We start from the raw sequence: 23,282 nt of genomic DNA on the forward strand, positions 1-23,282 counted from the left end.
CCGTGCCACTCTATGGTGTCCCCATGCCAGCTCAGACTGTCCCCGTGCCCCTGGGCCATGTCCCTGTGCCACTCTCTGATGTCCCTGTGCCACCCCTGCCCCGGTGACCGCTCTGTCCCCCTGTCCCCCGTGTCCCCCCAGGGGAGAAGGTGATGTCGGACGATGAATTCACCCAGGACCTGTTCCGGCTGCTGCAGCTGCTCTGCGAGGGCCACAACAACGGTGGGGACACCTGGGGACACCTGGGACACCTGGGGCAGCTGGGGACAGCTGGGGACACACCTGGGGCCACACCTGGAGAGGACCTAGGGACACCTAGGGGACACCTGGGGACACACCTGGGCACACCTGAGGGGACCCAGGTGACACTGAGGTGACACCCCCACCCCCAGATTTCCAGAATTACCTGAGGACGCAGACGGGGAACACGACCACCATCAACATCATCATCTGCACCGTGGATTACCTGCTGCGCCTGCAGGTGAGCCCACCCGGCCTGGCCTCACCTGGGACGGCTCCCGGCCACCTCAGGGTCCCCAAATGTCCCCACGTGTCCCCAGGAGTCCATCAGTGACTTCTACTGGTACTACTCGGGCAAGGACGTCATCGACGAGCAGGGCAAGAGGAACTTCTCCAAAGCCATGGCCGTGGCCAAGCAGGTGTTCAACAGCCTGACCGAGTACATCCAGGTGAGTCTGGGCAGGTGAGACACACCTGTGAACAGCTGGGAAACCAAAAACACACCTGGGAACCTCAAAAACACACCTGGGAACCCCCAGACTGCCCCAAATCCCCCATGGCCGTGGCCAAGCAGGTGTTCAACAGCCTCACAGAGTACATCCAGGTGAGTCTGGGCAGGTGAGACACACCTGGGAACCCCAAAAACACACCTGGGAACCCCAAAAACACACCTGGGAACACCCAAACTGCCCCATGGCCGTGGCCAAGCAGGTGTTCAACAGCCTCACCGAGTACATCCAGGTGAGTCACACCTGGGCACACCTGGGAAACCAAAAATACACCTGGGAAACCAAAAACACACCTGGAAACCTATAAACACACCTGGGACCTCCTCCAAACACACCTGGGCACACCTGGGAACCCCCAAAAACACACCTGGGAACCCCGAACTGCCCCAAATCCCCCATGGCCGTGGCCAGCAGGTGTTCAACAGCCTCACCGAGTACATCCAGGTGAGTCTGGGCAGGTGACACACCTGGGAACAGCTGGGAAACCAGAAACACACCTGGGAACCCCAAAAACACACCTGGGAACACCCAAACTGCCCCATGGCCGTGGCCAAGCAGGTGTTAAACAGCCTGACCGAGTACATCCAGGTGAGTCACACCTGGGCACACCTGGGCAACCAAAAAATACCTGGGAACCCCAAAAACACACCTGGGAAACCAAAAACACACCTGGGAACCTCAGAAACACACCTGCATCCTCAATCTCCCCAGCATTCCCAGTGTTCCCAGTTTGGATCTCTCTCCCCAGGGCCCCTGTACTGGGAACCAGCAGAGCCTGGCCCACAGCCTGGGGTCTCTCCCAGTATTCCCAGTTTGGATCTCGCTCCCCCAGGGCCCCTGTACTGGGAACCAGCAGAGCCTGGCCCACAGCCTGGGGTCTCTCCCAGTGTTCCCAGTTTGGATCTCTCTCCCCAGGGCCCCTGTACTGGGAACCAGCAGAGCCTGGCCCACAGCCGCCTCTGGGACGCCGTGGTCGGGTTCCTGCACGTGTTCGCTCACATGATGAAGAAACTGGCACAGGTGGGCGCTGGGGGCACTGGGATGGACTGGGAGGGCACTGGGATTTACTGGAATGGCACTGGGCAGGCACTGGGAATGACTGGGAGCACTGGGAGTGACTGGGACGTACTGGGAGTGACTGGGAGTACTGGGAGTGAAGTTACTGGGAGTTACTGGGAGCTACTGGGATGCACTGGGAGTGACTGGGAGCACTGGGAGTTAAGTGACTGGGACGTACTGGGATGTACTGGGAGTGACTGGGACGTACTGGGAGTGACTGGGATGTACTGGGAGTGACTGGGAGCACTGGGAGTTAAGTGACTGGGATGCACTGGGAGTGGCTGGGATGTACTGGGAGTGACTGGGATGTACTGGGAGTTACTGGGATGTACTGGGAGTTACTGGGATGCACTGGGAGTGACTGGGAGCACTGGGAGTGACTGGGAGCACTGGGAGTGACTGGGGTGTACTGGTGCAGGACTCGTCGCAGCTGGGGCTGCTCAAGGAGCTGCTGGACCTGCAGAAGGACATGGTGGTGATGCTGCTGTCCCTGCTGGAAGGTACCTGGGACAGCTGGGACACACCTGGGACACACCTGGGACAGCTGGGACACACCTGGGACAGCTGGGGACAGCTGGGACACACCTGGGACAGCTGGGGACAGCTGGGACACACCTGGGACACCTGGGACACACCTGGGACAGCTGGGACAGCTGGGACACACCTGGGACACACCTGGGACACACCTGGGGACACACCTGGGCACACCTGGGGACAGCTGGGACACCTGGGGCAGCTGGGACACACCTGGGACACCTGGGGACACACCTGAGACACACCTGGGACACCTGGGGATAGCTGGGACACACCTGGGACACACCTGGGGACACACCTGGGGACAGCTGGGGACACACCTGGGAACACCTGGGACACACCTGGGAACACCTGGGGACACACCTGGGAACACCTGGGGACACACCTGGGACACACCTGGGACACCTGGGGACAGCTGGGGACGCCTGGGACACACCTGGGACACCTAGGAGGGCCCCAAGGTCCCCAGGGTGTCCCTTGACCATCCAGTGTCCCCTGACCACCCAAGATGTCCCTTGACTCCAAAGTGTCCCTTGACCTCTCAAGATGACCACTCAATGTCCCATGTCCCCAGGGTGCCCTTTGACCACCCAAGATGTCCCTTGACCACCCAAAGTGTCCCTTGACCATCCAGGATGACCACCCAGATGTCCCTTGACCCCAGGGTGGCCTTTGACCCCAAGGTGCCCCTTGACCATCTAAGTTGACCACCCAAGATGTCCCTTGACCACCCAAGGTGTCCCTTGACTCCAAAATGTCCCTTGACCCCCCAAAGCATCCCTTGACCACCCAAGATGACCACCCAGATGTCCCTTGACCCCAGGATACCCCTTGACCACCCAGATGTCCCTTGACCACCTAAGTTGACCACCCAAGGTGTCTCTTGACTCCAGAATGTCCCTTGACCACCCAAAGCATCCCTTGACCACCCAGGATGACCACCTAAGATGTCCCTTGACCACCCAAAGCATCCCTTGACCACCCTAGGTGACCACCCAGATATCCCTTGACCCCAAGGTGCCCCTTGACCCCAAAATGTCCCTTGACCACCCAAGGTGTCCCTTGACTCCAAAATGTCCCTTGACTACCCAAAGCATCCCTTGACCACTCAGGATGACCACCCAGATGTCCTTTGACCCCAAGATGCCCCTTGACCCCAAGGTGCCCCTTGACCCCAAGGTGCCCCTTGACCCCAGGCTGTCCCCCTGCCCCCCCAGCTGTCCCCAGCCCCTCCAGGTGTGCCGTGCCACCCCCCTGACGCCTGTCCCCGCCCCGCAGGGAACGTGGTGAACGGCACCATCGCCCGGCAGATGGTGGACATGCTGGTGGAGTCCTCCAGCAACGTCACCATGATCCTCAAGTTCTTCGACATGTTCCTCAAGCTGCGCGACATCGTCTCGTCCGACGCCTTCCGCCACTTCGTCACCGACCCGCGCGGCCTCATCTCCAAGAAGGATTTCCAGAAGGCCATGGACAGCCAGAAGCAGTACGAGCCCGAGGAGATCCAGTTCCTGCTCTCGTGCAGCGAGGCGGACGAGAACGAGATGATCGACGTGGAGAGCTTCGCGCAGCGCTTCCAGGAGCCGGCGCGCGACATCGGCTTCAACGTGGCCGTGCTGCTGACCAACCTGTCGGAGCACGTGCCGCACGACCAGCGCCTCAAGACCTTCCTGGAGCAGGCCGAGAGCATCCTGGATTATTTCCGGCCCTTCCTGGGGCGCATCGAGATCATGGGGGCGGCGCGGCGCATCGAGCGCATCTACTTCGAGATCAGCGGCGCCAACAAGGCGCAGTGGGAGATGCCGCAGGTCAAGGAGTCCAAGCGCCAGTTCATCTTCGACGTGGTGAACGAGGGGGGCGAGGCGGAGAAGATGGAGCTGTTCGTCAACTTCTGCGAGGACACCATCTTCGAGATGCAGATCGCCTCGCGCATCTCCGAGGAGGAGGCGCCGCGCGACGAGGAGGAGGAGGAGGAGGAGGACAGGGAGGAGGAGGAGGCGGCGGAGGCGGCGGCGCCGGTTTCGGCGCTGCCGGGGCTCGGGGCGCTGCGCAGGGTTCTGGGCTCGCCGCAGACCTGGAGGAGGAGGATGAGGAGGATGAGGAAGAAGTCGGGGCGGGAGCTGGCGTGGGAGGCGGGGGCGGGCGTGGGGCGCGTGGCCGTTGGGGGGGTTTTGGGGGGCGTGGGGGTGCTGGCGGTTTTGGGGCGCCTGGTCTGGAGCTCGCTCTTCGGGGGGGGTCTGGTGGAAGGGGCGCAGCGTTTGGGGGTGATGGAGGTGCTGGGCTCCATGCCCGACCCCACCCAGGACGCTGTGGGTGGGGGGGAAGGAGGGCTCGGCGATGAGGGGGGACCCCCGGATGTGGGGCAGCCCCCCGAGGGGCAGCTGGAGGCGGCGGCGGCGCAGGAGGAGGAGGAGGAGGAGGAGGAGGAGGAGGAGGCGGAGGAGGAGCAGAGGAGGAGGAGGGAGATGAAGGCGGCGGCGCCGGCGGGGCCGGGGGCGGGGCGCAAGGAGCCCCATTTCCGACTGGTAGCCCCCGATGCTCCGGGGGGGCTCGGGGATATCGGGGAGCCCCCCGGGGCTGAGCCCCCCACCCCCGAGGGGACCCCCATCCTGCGCAGGAAGATCGGGGTGAGCGGGGGATCCCCTTGGAGGGGGATTTTTGGGGGTCTTTAGTGGGGGGGTCACTATGAAGGGTGGGATGTGGGGAGGGTTTGGGGGTTCCTTGGGGTCTGGGAGGGGGTTTGGGGGTCCCTTGGGGTCTGGGAGGGGTTTGGGGGGAGGTCATTGGGGTCTGGGAGGGGGTTTAGGGGTCCCTTGGGGTCTGAGAGGGGGTTTGGGGGACGTCATTGGGATCTGGGCGGGGGTTTTGGGGGTCCCTTGGGATCTGGGAGGGGGTTTGGGGGTCCCTTGGGGTCTGAGAGGGGGTTTGGGGGGAGTCATTGGGATCTGGGAGGGGGTTTGGGGGTCCCTTGGGTTCTGGGAGGGGGCTTAGGGGAGGTCATTGGGGTCTGGGAGGGGGTTTGGGGGGTCCCTTGGGTTCTGGGAGGGGTTTGGGGGGAAGTCATTGGGGTCTGGGAGGGGGTTTGGGGGTCCCTTGGGGTCTGGGAGAGGATTTAGGGGATCCCTTGGTTTCTGGGGGTCCCTAAGGGGGGAGATTTTGGGGGTCCCTACGGCGTTCCTGGTGTGGGGGTGATTTTGGGGGTCCCTTGGGTTCTGGGAGGTTTTTGGGGGGTCCATTTTTGGGGACTCTGGGAAGGGGTTTTGAGGGTCCTTGGGCTGTGGGAGGGGGTTCGGGGGTCCTTGGGCTCTGGGGGTCCCTAAGGGGGGGGGGATTTTGTGGGGGTCACTATGAAGGGTGGGATGTGGAGAGATTTTGGGGGTCCCTATGGCTGTTCTTGGTGAGGGGATTTTGGGGGTCTCTATGGCTGTTCTTGGTGAGGGGATTTTGGAGGGATTTTGGGAGACCCATGGGGAGATTTTGGGATTCCTGAGGGTGAATTTGGGGGTTCCCGGTGCTCAGCCCCCCCTTTGCCCCCCCAGGAAATGGCAGAGCAGGTGGGGGAGGTGCAGAAGGAGGAGGAGCCCCCGGCCGAGACCGAGAAAGCCGAGTAAGGAGGGGAATTTGGGGAGGGGTCCCCGCGCTCGGGACCCCCCAAACTCAGCCCCGCTGCCCCCCCCAGCACAGAGAACGGCGAGAAGGGACCCGAGGGGCCCGAGGGGGGGGCGGAGCCCAGAGCCCCGCCCCCAAAGCGGCGCAAGTCGGTGCCCAGGGAGCGGCGGGAGCCCCCGGCCGAGGGGGGCTTCGACTTCTGGGGGGAGCTGGAGGTGCAGAGGGTCAAATTCCTGGTAAGGGGAGGGGTCTGGGGGCGGTCTGGAGGGGATCTGGGCAGTTCTGGATTTTGGGGAGTCCTGGGTTGGTTCTTTCCCCTCCCTTCCCCAGAATTACCTGTCGCGGAATTTCTACAACCTGCGGTTCCTGGCGCTGTTCCTCGCCTTCGCCATCAACTTCATCCTGCTCTTCTACAAGGTGGGGAGGGGAGGGGAGACGGGCTTGGGGGGTCCTTGGGGGCTGGGAGGGGTTTGGGGGGGTCTTTGGGTTCTGGGAGGGGCTTGGGGGGACTCCTTGGGGTCTGGGAGAGGGGCTTGTGGAGTCCCTTGGGTTCTGGGAGGGCTTTGGGGGGTCTTTGGGGTCTGGGAGGGGTTTGGGGGGGCGGTTCTTGGGGTCTGGGAGGCTTGGGGTCTGGGATGGGTTTGGGGGGTCTTTGGGTTCTGGGAGGACTTTGGGGGGTCTTTGGGTTCTGGGAGGGCTTTGGGGGGGGGGTTCTTGGGATCTGGGAGGGGTTTGCGGGGGAGGTTCTTGGGGTCTGGGAGGGGTTTGGGGGGGTCCCTTGGGTTCTGGGAGGAGGTTTTGGGGGTGCTTGGGGTCTGGGAGGGGTTTGGGGGGTCCCTTGGGTTCTGGGAGGAGGTTTTGGGGGTGCTTGGGGTCTGAGAGGGGTTTGGGGACGGTCCTTGGGGTCTGGGATGGGTTTGGGGGGTGCTTGGGGTTCTGAGAGGGCGTTTGGGGGGTCCCTTGGATTCTACGAGGGGTTTGGGGGGGTCCCTTGGGTTCTGAAAGGGGTTTGGGGGGGTCTTGGGCTCTGAGAGGAGGTTTTGGGGGGTCTTTGGCATCTGGGAGGGAGTTTGGGGGGGTCCTGAGTCCCCACAGAGCTGAGATGAGGTGGGGACACCTCTGGCTCCTTACAGGGGGGGTTTGGGGACACTTTGGGTTCCCTCAGACCTCTGGAGGGGGGGTCCCCAAACCCCTTGTGTCCCCCTGTGTTCTCCCCCCCGACCGTGTCCCTGTCCCCATGTGGATGTCCCCAGTGTCCCCAGGGGGTGTCCCCAGCCCCTCTGACCGTGTCCCTGTCCCATGGGGGTGTCCCCAGCCCCCCCAGGGGGTGGCCCCAGCCCCCCTGACCGTGTCCCTATCCCCAGGGGGTGTCCCCAGGGGGTGGCCCCAGCCCCCCTGACCGTGTCCCTATCCCCAGTGGATGTCCCCAGTGTCCCCAGGGGGTGGCCCTAGCCCCCCCGACCGTGTCCCTGTCCCTATGGGGTTGTCCCCAGCGCCCCCCACGGGGTGTCCCCAGCCCCCCTGACCGTGTCCCTGTCCCTATGGGGATGTCCCCATGCCCCCCCCCCAGGGGGTGTCCCCAGCCCCCCTGAGCTGTGCCCCCCCCGCAGGTGTCCGAGCACCCCCCGGGTGCCCCCGAGGAGCCCGAGGGCTCGGGGCTGGCCCCGGAGGAGGACGGGGGGGTCCCGGGGGGCGCGGAGCCGGCGGGGGGCGCGGAGGAGCCCGAGGTTTATTATTTCCTGGAGGAGAGCACGGGCTACATGGGGCCGGCACTGCGGGGGCTGGCGCTGGCCCACACCCTGGTGGCCTTCCTGTGCATCATCGGCTACAACTGCCTCAAGGTGGGCCCCCAATCCCTGTGTGTGACCCCAAATTCCTGTGTGTGACCCCAAATTCCTGTGTGTGACCCCCCTGACCTGTGCATCATCGGCTACAACTGCCTCAAGGTGGGCCCCAAATCCCTGTGGGACCCCAAATCCCTGTGTGTGACCCCAAATTCCTGTGTGTGACCCCTCTGAGCTGTGCATCATCGGCTACAACTGCCTCAAGGTGGGCCCCAAATCCCTGTGTGACCCCAAATTCTTGTGTGTGACCCCAAATTCCTGTGTGTGACCCCAAATTCCTGTGTGTGACCCCAAATTCCTGTGTGTGACCGCCCTGACCTGTGCATCATCGGCTACAACTGCCTCAAGGTGGGCCCCCAATCCCTGTGGGACCCCAAATTCTTGTGTGTGACCCCAAATTCCTGTGTGTGACCCCCCTGACCTGTGCATCATCGGCTACAACTGCCTCAAGGTGGGGCTCCAAATCCCTGTGGGACCCCAAATTCTTGTGTGTGACCCCAAATTCCTGTGTGTGACCCCAAATTCCTGTGTGTGACCCCCCTGACCTGTGCATCATCGGCTACAACTGCCTCAAGGTGGGGCCCCAAAACCCTCTGTGACCCCCCCAAATCCCTGTGTGACACCCCCAAATACCTGTGTGACACCCCCAAATCCCTGTGTGACCCCCCCAAACCCCTCTGTGACACCCCCAAATACCTGTGTGACACCCCCAAATACCTGTGTGTGACCCCCAAATCCCTGTGTGTGACCCCAAACCCTGTGTGTGACCCCAAATCCCTGTGTGTGACCCCCAAACCTCTGTGTGTGACCCCTGACCACTCTGTGACCCCCCCAAATCCCTGTGGGACCCCCCCTATGACCCCCAGGAGCGCCTGACCACTGGGTATCCCCCTGACCCCTGTGTGTCCTCAAACCCCTATGTCCCCCCCAAACTCCAGTGACCCCCAGTGTCTCCCAGTATCCCCAGTGTCCCCAGTACCCCCAGTATCACCTCTGTCCCTGTCCCAGATCCCCCTGGTGATTTTCAAGCAGGAGAAGGAGGTGGCCCGGCACCTCGAGTTCTGTGTCCCTGACCCCAGTATCCCCAGTACCCCCAGTATCCCCAGTGACACTCCCAGTGTCCCCAGTACCCCCAGTATCCCCCTGTCCCAGATCCCCCTGGTGATTTTCAAGCGGGAGAAGGAGGTGGCCCGGCGCCTCGAGTTCTGTGTCCCTGACCCCAGTGACCCCAGTGTCCCCTTGACCCCTGTGACCCCCAGGGTCCCTGTGACACTCCCAGTGTCCCCAGTGTCCCCAGTATCCCCAGTATCCCCCTGTCCCAGATTCCCCTGGTGATTTTCAAGCGGGAGAAGGAGGTGGCCCGGCGCCTCGAGTTCTGTGTCCCTGACCCCAGTGTCCCCAGTGCCCCCCCAGTAACCCCCCAGTATCCCCAGTACCCCCAGTATCCCCAGTGACCCCAGTATCCCCAGTACCCCCAGTATCCCCAGTATCCCCCTGTCCCAGATCCCCCTGGTGATTTTCAAGCGGGAGAAGGAGGTTGCCCGGCGCCTCGAGTTCTGTATCCCTGACCCCTGTGACTCCCAGTGACCCCAGTGTCCCCCAGTGTCTCCCGGTATCCCCAGTGTCCCCCCAGTATCTCCAGTATCCCCAGTATCACCTCTGTCCCCACCCCAGATCCCCCTGGTGATTTTCAAGCGGGAGAAGGAGGTGGCCCGGCGCCTCGAGTTCTGTGTCCCTGACCCCTGTGACCCCGGTGTCCCCTTGACCCCTGTGACCCCCAGGGTCCCTGTGACACTCCCAGTGTCCCCAGTACCCCCAGTATCCCCCTGTCCCAGATCCCCCTGGTGATTTTCAAGCGGGAGAAGGAGGTTGCCCGGCGCCTCGAGTTCTGTGTCCCCCTGACCCCAGTGTCCCCAGTGCCCCCCCAGTGACCCCCCAGTATCCCCCTGTCCCAGATCCCCCTGGTGATTTTCAAGCGGGAGAAGGAGGTTGCCCGGCGCCTCGAGTTCTCGGGGCTCTACATCACCGAGCAGCCGCCGGACGACGACGTCAAGGGACAGTGGGACCGGCTGGTGCTCAACGCCCAGTATGGCACTGGGAGCACTGGGGAGGGGACTGGGAATGACTGGGAGGGACTGGGAGCACTGGGAGGGGGGTTTAGGGGGTTCCAGGGGCACTGGGAGGCACTGGGGAGGGGACTGGGAGGAACTGGGAGGGGGGTTTAGGGGGTTCTGAGGGCACTGGGGATAAACTGGGGGAACTAGGGAGGAACTGGGAGGCACTAGAGAGGCACTGGGGGAAACTGGAAGGCACTGGGGAGGCACTGGGAGGCACTGGGAGGATACTGGGAGATACTGGGGAAGGGGCTGCTGTCACCACTGACCCCCTCTTTTCTCCCCCAGATCCTTCCCCAGCAATTACTGGGACAAGTTCATCAAGAGGAAGGTGAGGAGGGGTCCTGGATTGGGACTGAGATGCCCTACAGAGATTTTGGGGTCCCCCCTCTCAATTTTGGGGTCCCCCCTCTCACTTTTGGGGTCCCCCCAGGTGCTGGAGAAGTACGGGGACATTTACGGGCGGGAAAGGATCGCGGAGCTGCTGGGGATGGACCTGGCCAGCCTGGAAATGGGGGCGCAGGGGGAGCGCAGAGCCCCCCCCGACAGCTCCCTGCTCACCTGGTGGGAACTGGGGGGGGTTTGGGGGGGATTTGGGAGGGATTTGGGGTCCTACAGACACCCCCCGACAGCTCCCTGCTCACCTGGTGGGAACTGGGGGAGTTTGGGGGGGATTTGGGAGGGATTTGGGGTCCTACAGACACCCCCCGGCAGCTCCCTGCTCACCTGGTGGGAACTGGGGGGATCTGGGGGGGATTTGGGGTCCTGAGGGGGGATTAGGGGTCCTACTGACACCCCCTGACAACTCCCTGCTCACCTGGTGGGGTTTGGGGAGGATTTGGGGGGGATTTGGGGTCCTGAGGGGGGGTTTGGGGTCCTGAGAGGTGATTTGGGGTCCTACAGAGCCCCCTTTGACAACTACCTGCTCACCTGGTAGGATTTGGGGAGGATTTTGGGGAGGATTTGGGGTCCTGAGGGGGGATTTGGGGTCCTAGGGTGAGCACAGACCCCACCTGACAACTCCCTGCTCACTTGGGGGGGAATTTGATGGAGGTTTTGGGGTCCTGTTGGGATCTGGGACAGGATTTAGGGTCCTAGGGGAGTCCTGGGGTCTGCCCTGGGGGTGTCCTGACCCCATCCCCAAATAGTGACCCCCCCATATTCCCCCTGCCAGGATCACATCCATCGACATCCGCTACCAGATCTGGAAATTCGGGGTGATCTTCACCGACAACGTGAGTGGGGTGGGGTCAGGGGGATCTGTGTGTGTGGGGCTGTGTGACCCCCCCCTGATTTTGGGGTGACCCCTCACCTGTCCCCCCCTCAGTCCTTCCTCTACCTCACCTGGTACATGGCCATGTCCCTGCTGGGCCACTACAACAATTTCTTCTTCGCCTCCCACCTGCTGGACATCGCCATGGGCGTCAAGACGCTGCGCACCATCCTGTCCTCGGTCACCCACAACGGGAAACAGGTCTGGGGGGCACAGGGGAGGGATTTTGGGGGGTGCTGAGGGTGCTGAGACCCCCCTGACTGCCCCAGGAGGGATTTTGGGGGGTCCTGAGACCCCCCTGACTGCCCCAGGAGGGATTTTGGGGGGTCTCAAGAGTGTCCTGACTGCCCTAGGAGGGATTTTAGGGGGTCCTGAGGGTGCCCTGACAGCCCCAGGAGGGACTTCGGGGGGTCCTGAGGGTGCTCTGACTGCCCCAGGAGGGATTTTGGGGGGTCTCAAGAATGCCCTGACTGCCCCAGGAGGGATTTTAGGGGGTCCTGAGGGTGTCCTCAATGCCTCAGGAGGGATTTGGGGGGTCCTGAGGCTGCCCTGACCACCCCAGGAGGGATTTTGGGGGTCCTGAGGGTGCCCTGACCACCACAGGAGGGATTTTGGGGGATCTCAAGAGTGCCCTGACTGCCCCAGGAGGGATTTTAGGGGGTCCTGAGGGTGCTCTGACCCCCCCAGGAGGGATTTTGGGGGGTCCTGAGAGTGCCCTGACCACCCCAGGAGGGATTTTGGGGGTCCTGAGGGTGCTGAGACCCCCCTGACAGCCTCAGGAGGGATTCTGGGGGGTCCTGAGGGTGCCCTGACCACCCCAGGAGGGATTTTGGGGGTCCTGAGGCTGCCCTGACCGCCCCAGGAGGGATTTTGGGGGTCCTGAGAGTGCCCTGACCCCCCCAGGAGGGATTTTGGGGGTCCTGAGGGTGCTGAGACCCCCCTGACAGCCTCAGGAGGGATTTTAGGGGTCCTGAGGCTGCCCTGACCGCCCCAGGAGGCATTTTGGGTGTCCTGAGGCTGCCCTGACCACCACAGGAGGGATTTTGGGGGGTCTCAAGAGTGCCCTGACCGCCCCAGGAGGGATTTTGGGGGGTCCTGAGGCTGCCCTGACCGCCCCAGGAGGGATTTTGGGGGGTCCTGAGGCTGCCCTGACCCCCTGCCCCTGTGCCCAGCTGGTGATGACCGTGGGGCTGCTGGCCGTGGTGGTTTACCTCTACACCGTGGTTGCCTTCAACTTCTTCCGCAAGTTCTACAACAAGAGCGAGGATGAGGACGAGCCGGACATGAAGTGTGACGACATGATGACGGTGAGGAAGGCTCTGGGGGGGTCTGGGGTGGGTTTTTGGGGGGTCCTGACCCCCCTCTCTGTGCCCCCCTCAGTGTTACCTGTTCCACATGTACGTGGGGGTCCGGGCCGGGGGAGGAATCGGGGATGAGATCGAGGATCCGGCGGGGGACGACTACGAGCTCTACAGGGTCGTGTTCGACATCACCTTCTTCTTCTTCGTCATCGTCATCCTCCTGGCCATCATCCAGGGTGGGCACTGGGGGGTCTGGGGTCACCATCATCCTCATCATCATCCAGGGTGGGCACTGGGGGGTCTGGGGTCACCATCATCCTCATCATCATCATCCAGGGTGGGCACTGGGGGGTCTGGGGTCACCATCATCCTCATCATCCTCATCCAGGGTGGGCACTGGGGGGTCTGGGGTCACCATCATCATCCAGGGTGGGCACTGGGGGGTCTGGGGTCATTCATCATCATCCAGGGTGGGCACTGGGGGGTCTGGGGTCATCATCATCCTCATCATCATCATCCAGGGTGGGCACTGGGGGGTCTGGGGTCACCATCATCCTCCTGGCCTTCATCCAGGGTGGGCACTGGGGGGTCTGGGGTCACCATCATCATCCAGGGTGGGCACTGGGGGGTCTGGGGTCACCATCATCCTCATCATCATCCAGGGTGGGCACTGGGGGGTCTGGGGTCACCATCATCCTCCTGGCCTTCATCCAGGGTGGGCACTGGGGGGTCTGGGGTCACCATCATCCTCATCATCATCCAGGGTGGGCACTGGGGGGTCTGGGGTCACCATCATCCTCCTGGCCATCATCCAGGGTGGGCACCCCCCAGAGGGGGGAACTGGGAGTCAGTCTGGGGGTCCTGACAGGGGCTCTGGGGGTGCCTGAGGGGGTCTATGGGGAGGTCTGGGGGTAGCTGGGGGGTCCCACCCCCCTGACCCCTCCATTTTGTGCCCCCCAGGTCTGATCATCGACGCTTTTGGGGAGCTGCGTGACCAGCAGGAGCAGGTGAAGGAGGACATGGAGGTGAGTCCGGGGTGGGGGGGCAGGAAGGTGAGAACTCCCCCAAATTCAGATTTGGGGGTGCAGAGACCCCTCTCTGACCCCCCCTGGACCCCCTCCCCAGACAAAGTGTTTCATCTGTGGCATCGGGAGCGATTATTTCGACACGACGCCCCACGGCTTCGAGACCCACACGCTGGAGGAGCACAACCTGGCCAACTACATGTGAGATCTGGGGGGAATTTAGGGGGGTCCTGGAGGGGTCTGGGGGTCCCTCTTGACCTCTGACACCCCCAAATTCCACCCCCACCCCCAGGTTTTTCCTGATGTATTTGATCAACAAGGACGAGACGGAGCACACGGGGCAGGTGGGAGAAATGGGGTGTGAGGAGGGGGTCTGGGGGGGCTTTAGGGGGAGAATGGGGCACATGGGGAGGGTCCTGTGAGGGGTTTTAATGGGATTTTGGGCATTGAAGTTTGAAATGGTGGGTGAGGAGGGGGTCTGGGGGTCTCTAGGGGGAGAATGGGGCCCATGGGGAGGGTCCATGAGGGGTTTTTAAGGGATTTGGGGGATTGAAGTTTGAAATGGTGGGTGGGAAGGGGGTCTGGGGGGGCTCTAGGGGGAGAATGGGGCCCATGGGGAGGGTCCATGAGGGGTTTTTAAGGGATTTGGGGGATTGAAGTTTGCAAGGGTGGGTGGGGGATACTGGGGAGGGGTCTCTGGGGGTCTCTAGGGGCAGAATGAGGCCCATGGGGAGGGTCCATGAGGGGTTTTTAAGGGATTTGGGGGATTGAAGTTTGAAATGGTGGGTGGGGAGGGGGTCTGGGGGTCTCTAGGGGCAGAATGGGGCCCATGGGGAGGGTCCATGAGGGGTTTTTAGGGGATTTGGGGGATTGAAGTTTGAAATGGTGGGTGGGGGAGGGAATCTGGGGGTCTCTAGGGGGAGAATGGGGCCCATGGGGAGGGTCCATGAGGGGTTTTTAGGGGATTTGGGGGTTTGAAGTTTGAAATGGTGGGTGGGGAGGGGGTCTGGGGGTCTCTAGGGGGAGAATGGGGCCCATGGGGAGGGTCCCATGAGGGGTTTTTAGGGGATTTGGGGATTTGAAGTTGGCAAGGGTGGGTGGGGAGGGGTCTTGACGGGGTCTCTGAGGTCTGGAGGGGCTTTAAGGGGAGAATGGGGCCCATGGGGAGGGTCCATGAGGGGTTTTTAGGGGATTTGGGGGTTTGAAGTTTGCAAGGGTGGGAAGGGGTCTTGAGGGGATCTCTGGGGGGTTTTAGGGGGAGAATGGAGCCCATGGGGAGGGTCCATGAGGGGTTTTAATGGGATTTTGGACATTGAAGTTTGAAATGGTGGGTGGGGAGGGGGTCTGGGAGGGCTTTAGGGACAGAATGGGGCCCATGGGGAGGGGTCCATGAGGGGTCTCAATGGGAATTGGGGATTTGAAGTTGGCAAGGGTGGGTGGGGAGGGGTCTTGACGGGGTCTCTGAGGTCTGGGGGGGCTTTAAGGGGAGAATGGGGCCCATGGGGAGGGTCCATGAGGGGTTTTTAGAGGATTTGGGGGATTGAAGTTTGAAATGGTGGGTGGGGAGGGGGTCTGGGGGTCTCTAGGGGGAGAATGGGGCCCATGGGGAGGGTCCTGTGAGGCGTTTTTAAGGGATTTGGGGGTTTGAAGTTTGAAATGGTGGGTGGGGGATACTGGGGAGGGGTCTCCGGGGGTCTCTAGGGGCAGAATGAGGCCCATGGGGAGGGTCCATGAGGGGTTTTTAAGGGATTTGGGGGTTTGAAGTTTGAAATGGTGGGTGGGGAGGGGGTCTGGGGGTCTCTAGGGGGAGCATGGGGCCCATGGGGAGGGTCCATGAGGGGTTTTTAGGGGATTTTGGGCATTGAAGTTTGAAATGGTGGGTGGGGAGGGCCCATGGGGAGGGTCCATGAGGGGTTTTTAGGGGATTTTGGGCATTGAAGTTTGAAATGGTGGGTGGGGAGGGCCCATGGGGAGGGTCCCATGAGGGGTCCCGGTGGGATTTCGGATCCCTGACTTTCACAGTGGTGGGTGGGGGTCCCCCATGGCCTGACCCCCTCCCCAATTGCTCCCCCAGGAATCTTACGTGTGGAAGATGTACCAGGAGCGCTGCTGGGATTTCTTTCCCGCCGGCGATTGCTTCCGCAAGCAATACGAGGATCAGCTGGGATGATTCCCAGAAAATTCCCCAAAATCCCTTCAAGTGCCTTTGATTTCCCGCCCCCTCCCCAATAAACGCTGCTGAGTGTCACTGGCTCGTTACTGACCCCCCAAAGCTGCTGATAATGACCCCAGAGCCTCGTTAAAGTACCTTTCCCCCCTCCCCAAATAAACGCTGCCAAGTGTCGCTGCACCCCCGGCTCGTCACTGACCCTCTGTGGGGCCACAAAACGCCAGAGGACTGAGGGGAAAATGGGGAAAATGTGAGGGGAAAATGGTGGGAAATGTGAGGGGAAAATGGTGAGAAATGTGAGGGGAAAAGTGTGAGAAATGTGTGGGGAAAAGGGGGGAAATGTGAGGGGAAAATGGTGGGAAATGTGAGGGGAAAATGGTGGGAAATGTGAGGGGAAAGGGAGGGAATGTGAGGGGAAAATGTGAGAAATGTGAGGGGAAAAGGGAGGGAGAAATGGTGGAGAAATGTGAGGGGAAAAGCGGAGAAATGTGTGGGGAAAAGGGGGGGAAATGTGAGGGGAAAATGGTGGGAAATGTGAGGGGAAAATGGTGGGAAATGTGAGGGGAAAATGGGGGGAAATGGGAAAATGGGGGGAAATGTGAGGGGGAAAGGGGGAGAAATGTGAGGGGAAAGGGAGGGAATATGAGGGGAAAATGTGAGAAATGTGAGGGGAAAAGGGAGGGAGAAATGGTGGAGAAATGTGAGGGGAAAAGCGGAGAAATGTGTGGGGAAAAGGGGGGGAAATGTGAGGGGAAAATGGGGGAAATGTGAGGGGAAAATGGTGGGAAATGTGAGGGGAAAAGAGAGGGAAATGTGAGGGGAAAAGAGAGGGAATGTGAGGGGAAAAGGGGGAGAAACGTGAGGGGAAAATGGTGGGAAATGTGAGGGGAAAGGGAGGGGAATATGAGGGGAAAATAGTGAGAAATGTGAGGGGAAAAGGGAGGGAGAAATGGTGGAGAAATGTGAGGGGAAAAGCGGAGAAATGTGTGGGGAAAAGGGGGGGAAATGTGAGGGGAAAATGGGGGAAATGTGAGGGGAAAATGGGGGGAAATGTGAGGGGAAAATGGGGGGAAATGTGAGGGGGAAAGGGGGAGAAATGTGAGGGGAAAGAGAGGGAAGGTGAGGGGGAAAAGGGGGAGAATATGAGAGGAAAATGGGAGAAAGGTGAGGGGAAAATGGGGGAGAAAGGTGAGGGGAAAAGGGGGAGAAAGGTGAGGGGAAAATGGGGGGAAAGGTGAGGGGAAAATGGGGGAGAAAGGTGAGGGGAAAAGGGGGAGAAAGGTGAGGGGAAAAGGGGGAGAAATGTGAGGGGAAAAGGGGGAGAAATGTGAGGGGAAAGAGAAATGTGAGGGGAAAAGGGAGAGAAATGTGTGGGGAAAGAGAGGGAAGGTGAGGGGAAAATGGTGGGAAATGTGAAGGGGAAAGGGAGGGAATGTTAGGGGAAAGGGAGGGGAAAATGTGAGGGGAAAAGAGAGGGGAATGTGAGGGGAAAATGGGGAGAAATGTGAGGGGGAAAGGGGGGAGAAAAGTGAGGGGGAAATGGTGGGAAATGTGATAGGAAAATGGGGGGAAATGTGAGGGGGAAATGGGGGAAATGTGAGGGGGAAATGGGGGAGAAAGGTGAGGGGAAAATGGTGGGAAATGTGAGGGGAAAATGGGGGGAAACGTGAGGGGAAAGAGAGGGAATGTGAGGCAAAAATGGGAAAGAGCAGAAAATGGCAGGAAACATGAGGGGAAAAGAGAGAAATGTGAGGGGAAAAAAGGGCGGGAAAACGTGAGGGGAAAAGAGGAAAATGTGAGGGGAAAATGGTGGGAAACGTGAGGTGAGAAGAGGAAAACGTGAGGGGCAAAGGGAGGGGAATGTCAGGGGAAAATGGTGGGAAACGTGAGGGGAAAAGGGGGTGGAATATGAGGGGAAAGGAGAGGGAAATGTGAGGGGAAAATGGGGGGAAAGTGAGCAGAAAATGGCAGGAAACATGAGGGGAAAAGAGAGAAATGTGAGGGGGAAAAAGGGCTGGAAAACGTGAGGGGAAAAGAGGGAGAAATGTGAGAAGAAAGAGAGGGGAATGTGAGGGGGAAATGGTGGGAAACGTGAGGGGAAAAGAGGAAAATGTGAGGGGAAAATGACAGAAAACATGAGGGGAAAAAGGCGGGCAAACGTGAGGGGGAAAGAAGGAAAACGTGAGGGGGAAAGAAGGAAAATGTGAGGGGAAAAAAGAAATGTGAGGGGGAAAGGGTGGGAAACGTGAGGGGAGAAAATGGAGGGAAATTGTGAGTGGGAAAAGAGGGAAATTTAAGGAGAAAAGAGAGGGAAATTGGGGAAAATAGAGGAGAATGTGAGGGGGAAATGGCAGAAAACGTGAGGGGGAAAAGGCGGGAAAACGTGAGGGGGAAAGAGAAGGAAAATGTGAGGGGAAAAGGGTGGGAAACGTGAGGGGGGAAAACGGATGGGAAACCTGAAGGGAAAAGGGGGGAAATGAAGGGAAAAAAAGGGGGAAAAGGGAAAAAGCGGGAGACGTGAGGGGAAAAGGGTGAAAAAGATGACCCTCCAGGAGCTCCCCAAAAACCACCTGGGACCCCTCAAAATCACCCAGGATCCCTTGGCTCGTTATGGACACCTCCCCAGTTTGGTCTAGTTCAGCCTCACGCTGCTCCAACTACAATCCCAGTATGATCCAGTTGAATTCCAGTACAACCCCAGTACGGTTTCACTGTCCTTTCTGCACAAGTCCAGTATGATCCCAGTACAATTTCAGTACGATCTGCTATGATCCCAGTTTGTCGCAGTCTCTCCCAGAATTGCCCCTCCATTCACGCCCCGCATCGCTGCTCGGCCCCAGTTCGCCCAGTTCGGGGCGCAGCCGGTACTGGGAGGGGGCGTGGTCAGGGCGGAGGGCGTGACCAACATATATTGTGTCGCTCTGTGGGCGTGGCCAGGACGCTCCAACCCCGCCCCGGCGTGAAGCGGACGTTGCTTGACGTCATTTCCGGGAGAGCCGCAAACATGGCGCTGTTCGAGCAGATGCGAGCGAACGTGGGCAAACTACTGCGGGGCATCGACCGGTACTGGGAGCACTGGGAGGGCACTGGGAGGGGACTGGGGGGCTCTGGGGGGATCCCAGGTGTGCCACAGACCCCCCTCACCTGCACAGGTACAACCCCGAGAACCTGGCCACCCTGGAGCGCTACGTGGAGACGCAGGCCAAGGAGAACGCCTACGACCTGGAGGCCAACCTGGCCGTGCTGAAGCTGTGAGGGCTCGCGGGGGGACACAGGGAGGGGGTTCGGGGGTCCCTGAGCCCCCCAGCCCCCTCACCTGGGCTCACCTGTGCAGGTACCAGTTCAACCCCGCCTTCTTCCAGACGGGCGTGACGGCGCAGATCCTGCCAAGGCGCTCACCAACCTGCCCCACACCGACTTCACCCTCTGCAAGTGCATGATCGACCAGGCTCACGTATCCTTGGCGGGGGGGGAATGCCGGGGGGAGCCCCCAGAATCCGTGGGGAGCACCCCAAATCCATGGGGAATCCCTGGATTCTATGGGGAACCCCCTCAAATCCAGGGGGAACCCCCCCCAGTTCCATGGGGAATCCCGGGATTCCATGGGGAACCCCCATCAAATCCATGGGGAATCCCGGGATTCCATGGGGAACCCCCATCAAATCCATGGGGAATCCTGGGATTCCATAGGGAGCCCCCCCAAATCCATGGAAAACCCCCCCAGTTCCAGTGGGAACTCCCACAAAATCCATGGGGAACCCCTCCCAAATCCATGGGGAATCCCTGGATTCTATGGGGAACCCCCTCAAATCCAGGGGGAACCTCCCCCAGTTCCATGGGGAATCCCGGGATTCCATGGGGAACCCCCCCAAATCCATGGAGAATCCTGGGATTCCATAGAGAACCCCCCCCAAATCCATGGAAAACCCCCCAAGATCTGTGGGCAAGCCCCAAAAATCCATAGGGTACCCCTCAATTCCATGGGGAACCCCCAAAATCTATGGGGAACCCCTTTCAAATCCATGGGGAATCTGGGATTCCATAGGGAGCCCCCCAAATCCATGGGGAATCCCAGGATTCCATGGGGAACCCCCCAAATCCATGGGGAATCCCAGGATTCCATGGGGAACCCCCCAAATCCATCTGGAATCCCAGGATTCCATGGGGAACCCCTCCTCAAATCCATGGGGAACCCCCCCAGTTCCATGGGGAATCCTGGGATTCCATGGGGAACCCCCAAAATCCATGGGGAATCTAGGATTCTATGGGGAACCCCCCAGTTCCAGTGGGAACCCCCGAATTTAGGGATTTGGGGGGGGCTGGATTTGGGGGTGAAACCCCTGGGAACCTGCCCCATTCCATAGGGAACCCCAAATTCCATAAAGACCCCCCAAAATTCCTTTTCCTGCCAGTTCCACCTGGCAGAGATCAAATTCTGGCGTTTCTTCCCTAAAAATCCCCCCAAAACCTGGATTCTGGGGACCTGGGAGAGGGAGGTTTTTTTGGGGTTCAGCAGAGGGGGGCACCCCCGCTCTCCCTTTTTTTCCCCAAATTTTCCCTTGACCCCCCCAAAACGCAGCAAGAGGAGCGGCCCATCCGGCAGATCCTGTACCTGGGGGAGCTGCTGGAGACCTGCCACTTCCAGTCCTTCTGGGTGAGTCCCCCTCCCCAAAATCCAGAGGGAGGGGACCCCAAAACCTGTTGGGGGTGGTGCTGGAGACAAAGGGGGAGCCCTAAATGTGGGGGTGACACCCCCTGGAATTTTGGCAGCAAGCGCTGGACGAGAACATGGAGCTGCTGGAGGGGATCACCGGCTTCGAGGACTCTGTCAGGAAATGTGAGGGGATTTGGGGGGTCCTGGGGGGGTCCTGAAAGGTTTTGGGGGGTCCTGGGGGGGGTTCTGAAAGGGTCTGGGGGGTCCAAGAGGAGTTCGGGGGGTCCTGAAAGGGTTTGGGGGCTCCTGGTAGGGTTCAAGGGGGCCCGGGGGGGTTCTGGAAGAGTTTGGGGGGTCCTGAAAGGGTTTGGGGGGTCCTGGGGGGGTTCTGAAAGGGTTTGGGGGGTCCTGGGGAGGTTTTGGGGGGTCCTGAGGGGGTTCTGAAAGGGTTTGGGGGGTCCTGAAAGGGTTTGGGGGGTCCTGAGGGGGTTCTGAAAGGGTTTGGGGGGTCCTGAAAGGGTTTGGGGGGTCCTGGGGGGGGTTCTGAAAGGGTTTGGGGGCTCCTGGGGAGGTTTTGGGGGGTCCTGAGGGGGTTCTGAAAGGGTTTGGGGAGTCCTGGGGAGGTTTTGGGGGATCCTGGGGGTGTTCTGAAAGGGTTTGGGGAGTCCTGGGGAGGTTTTGGGGCTCCTGGGGGGGGTTCTGAAAGGGTTTGGGGGGTCCTGGGGAGGTTTTGGGGGGTCCTGGGGGTGTTCTGAAAGGGTTTGGGGGGTCCTGGGGAGGTTTTGGGGGATCCTGGGGGTGTTCTGAAAGGGTTTGGGGGCTCCTGGGGAGGTTTTGGGGGGTCCTGGGGGCATTCTGAAAGGGTTTGGGGAGTCCTGGGGAGGTTTTGGGGGGATCCTGGGGGCATTCTGAAAGGGTTTGGGGGGTCCTGGGGAGGTTTTGGGGGGTCCTGAGGGGGTTCTGAAAGGGTTTGGGGGGTCCTGAGAGGGTTTGGGGGGGTCCTGGGGGGGTTCTGAAAGGGTTTGGGGGCTCCTGGGGAGGTTTTGGGGGGTCCTGAGGGGGTTCTGAAAGGGTTTTGGGGGGTCCTGGGGAGGTTTTGGGGGGTCCTGGGGGGGTTCTGAAAGGGTTTGGGGAGTCCTGGGGAGGTTTTGGGGCTCCTGGGGGGGGTTCTGAAAGGGTTTGGGGGGTCCTGGGGAGGTTTTGGGGGGTCCTGGGGGCATTCTGAAAGGGTTTGGGGGGTCCTGGGGAGGTCCTAAAAGGGTTTGGGGGGCTCCTGAGAAGGTTTTGAGGCTTCTGAAAGGGTTTGGGGGGGCTTGGAGGGAATCTTGAAGGGGTTTGGGGAGGTTTTGGGGGTCCTGGGTTTTCTTTAGGAGTTCCTGGAGGATCCTGGGGATGGTTCAGAGGGGATTTGAGGCTCCCTGAAGGGGTTTGGGGGGTACAGAGAGGTTCTGGGGGCATCCTGGTGAGGTTTTGTAGGATTCTGGGGAGGTACCAGGGGGTTCTGGGTGTGATTTGGGGTTCTGGGCAGTTTTTTGGGGAGTCAGTGACACTGTGGGGGTCCCCTCAGTCATTTGCCACGTGGTGGGGATCACGTACCAGCACATCGACCGCTGGCTGCTCGCTGAGATGCTGGGGGACCTCTCAGGTGAGGGGGCCTGGGGGTCCTGGAGGGGCTTTGGGGGGTCCTGGAGGGGGTTTGGGGGATCCTGGAGGGGGTTTGGGGGATCCTGGAGGGGCTTTGGGGGTCCTGGAGGGGCTTTGGGGGTCCTGGAGGGGGTTTGGGGGGTCCTGGAGGGGGTTTGGGGAATCCCAGGTGGAAAATGGAGTCCTGGAGTAAGCTTGGGAGGGTCCTGGAGGGGATTTGGGGGGTCCTGGAGAGGGTTTGGGGGGTCCTGGAGAGGGTTTGGGGGTCCTGGAGGGGGTTTGAGGGGTCCTGGAGGGGGTTTGGGGATCCTGGAGGGGGTTTGGTGGTTCCTGGATGAGGTCTGGGGAGTCCCAGGTGGAAATTGGGGTTCTGGAGGGAGATTGGGAGGGTTCTGGAGGGGGTTTGGGGGTCCTGGAGGGGGTTTGAGGGGTCCTGGAGGGGGTTTGGGGGGTCCTGGAGGGGCTTTAGGGAGTCCAGGAGGGGCTTTGGGGGTTGTATGATGGGGTTTGAGGCGTCCTGGGGAAGTGCAAGGCTTTGGGGGACCCTGATGGGATACAGGGGGGGTTTGGGGGGGTCATGGGGAGGGTTTGAGGGTCCCGAGGGGGGTGTCTGAGCCCCCCCAGACCCCCCCTGTGCCCCCCAGAGTCGCAGCTGCGGGTGTGGATGAGCAAATACGGGTGGACAGAGCCAGAGCCAGGGCGGATCCTGATCTCCAACCAGGAGGAGAACATCAAACCCAAGAACATCGTGGAGAAAATCGACTTCGACAGTGGGTTGGGGGTCCTGGCTGGGGTTTGGGGCATCCTGGCTGGAGTTCAGGGGAGTTTTGGAGGAGTTGGGGGGGTCCTGAGAAGGTTTGGGGAGTGTTAGGAGGATAGAGGGAGGTCTCATGGAGGTTTTGGGGGTCCTGGAGGAGGTTTGGGAGATCTTGAGAGGGTTTGAGGCAATACAGGAGGGTTTTGAGGGTGTCCTGAGGAGTTTTGGATGGGTTTTGAGGGTCTGGGGTGGGATAGAGGAGAGGCCCAGGGATTTCTGAGGGAGCTTGTGAGTAGAGGAGGGGTCCCCACACCAGGACACCCCTAACTCCTGTTTTTCTCACAGGTGTGTCCAGCATCATGGCATCCTCTCTCTGAGCCCCTCAGAACAGAGCCCTCAACACCGACCCCCCAACGCCAACCCCCTAACCCCGACTCTCCCCAGTTTAACCAGTAAAGAGGCTCCAACGCTGCGCTGGGCTCGTTCTTGGGGGTCCTCAAAATGGAGGGGGGCGTCTGAGGGGAGGTGGGCGGGGTTTTGGTGGGCGTG

At 60.8% G+C, this 23,282-nt stretch overlaps 2 protein-coding genes across 2 annotated transcripts in view; both read left to right on the forward strand.

Moving 5' to 3' along the window:
• LOC130263345 (ryanodine receptor 1-like) overlaps window positions 1-15,858 on the forward strand; it is a 93,854-nt gene extending 77,996 nt beyond the window's left edge. Inside the window, exons 35-56 of the mRNA XM_056510851.1 lie at window positions 142-222; window positions 393-481; window positions 561-689; window positions 1,665-1,769; window positions 2,227-2,308; window positions 3,621-4,738; window positions 4,808-4,969; window positions 5,882-5,949; window positions 6,022-6,187; window positions 6,282-6,368; window positions 7,562-7,792; window positions 9,751-9,881; window positions 10,198-10,240; window positions 10,343-10,473; window positions 11,084-11,144; window positions 11,237-11,383; window positions 12,355-12,489; window positions 12,563-12,719; window positions 13,444-13,508; window positions 13,609-13,709; window positions 13,801-13,852; window positions 15,583-15,858. Of these exons, the coding sequence (XP_056366826.1) occupies window positions 142-222; window positions 393-481; window positions 561-689; window positions 1,665-1,769; window positions 2,227-2,308; window positions 3,621-4,738; window positions 4,808-4,969; window positions 5,882-5,949; window positions 6,022-6,187; window positions 6,282-6,368; window positions 7,562-7,792; window positions 9,751-9,881; window positions 10,198-10,240; window positions 10,343-10,473; window positions 11,084-11,144; window positions 11,237-11,383; window positions 12,355-12,489; window positions 12,563-12,719; window positions 13,444-13,508; window positions 13,609-13,709; window positions 13,801-13,852; window positions 15,583-15,678 (3,437 nt within the window). The 3' untranslated portion in view covers window positions 15,679-15,858. The remainder of the gene's footprint in view (window positions 1-141; window positions 223-392; window positions 482-560; window positions 690-1,664; window positions 1,770-2,226; window positions 2,309-3,620; window positions 4,739-4,807; window positions 4,970-5,881; window positions 5,950-6,021; window positions 6,188-6,281; window positions 6,369-7,561; window positions 7,793-9,750; window positions 9,882-10,197; window positions 10,241-10,342; window positions 10,474-11,083; window positions 11,145-11,236; window positions 11,384-12,354; window positions 12,490-12,562; window positions 12,720-13,443; window positions 13,509-13,608; window positions 13,710-13,800; window positions 13,853-15,582) is intronic.
• Window positions 15,859-18,645: 2,787 nt separating this feature from the next.
• Window positions 18,646-23,205, forward strand: EIF3K (eukaryotic translation initiation factor 3 subunit K). The gene is given in 9 exon segments (XM_056510347.1): window positions 18,646-18,741; window positions 18,831-18,929; window positions 19,013-19,062; window positions 19,065-19,132; window positions 20,258-20,332; window positions 20,449-20,515; window positions 21,900-21,977; window positions 22,621-22,746; window positions 23,079-23,205. Coding segments are annotated over 9 exon segments (654 nt in total). The 5' UTR covers window positions 18,646-18,682; the 3' UTR covers window positions 23,111-23,205.
• The last annotated feature ends 77 nt before the right edge of the window (window positions 23,206-23,282 follow it).

This window comes from Oenanthe melanoleuca, chromosome 25, assembly GCF_029582105.1.
Source record: "Oenanthe melanoleuca isolate GR-GAL-2019-014 chromosome 25, OMel1.0, whole genome shotgun sequence".
Lineage (NCBI taxonomy): Eukaryota > Metazoa > Chordata > Aves > Passeriformes > Muscicapidae > Oenanthe > Oenanthe melanoleuca.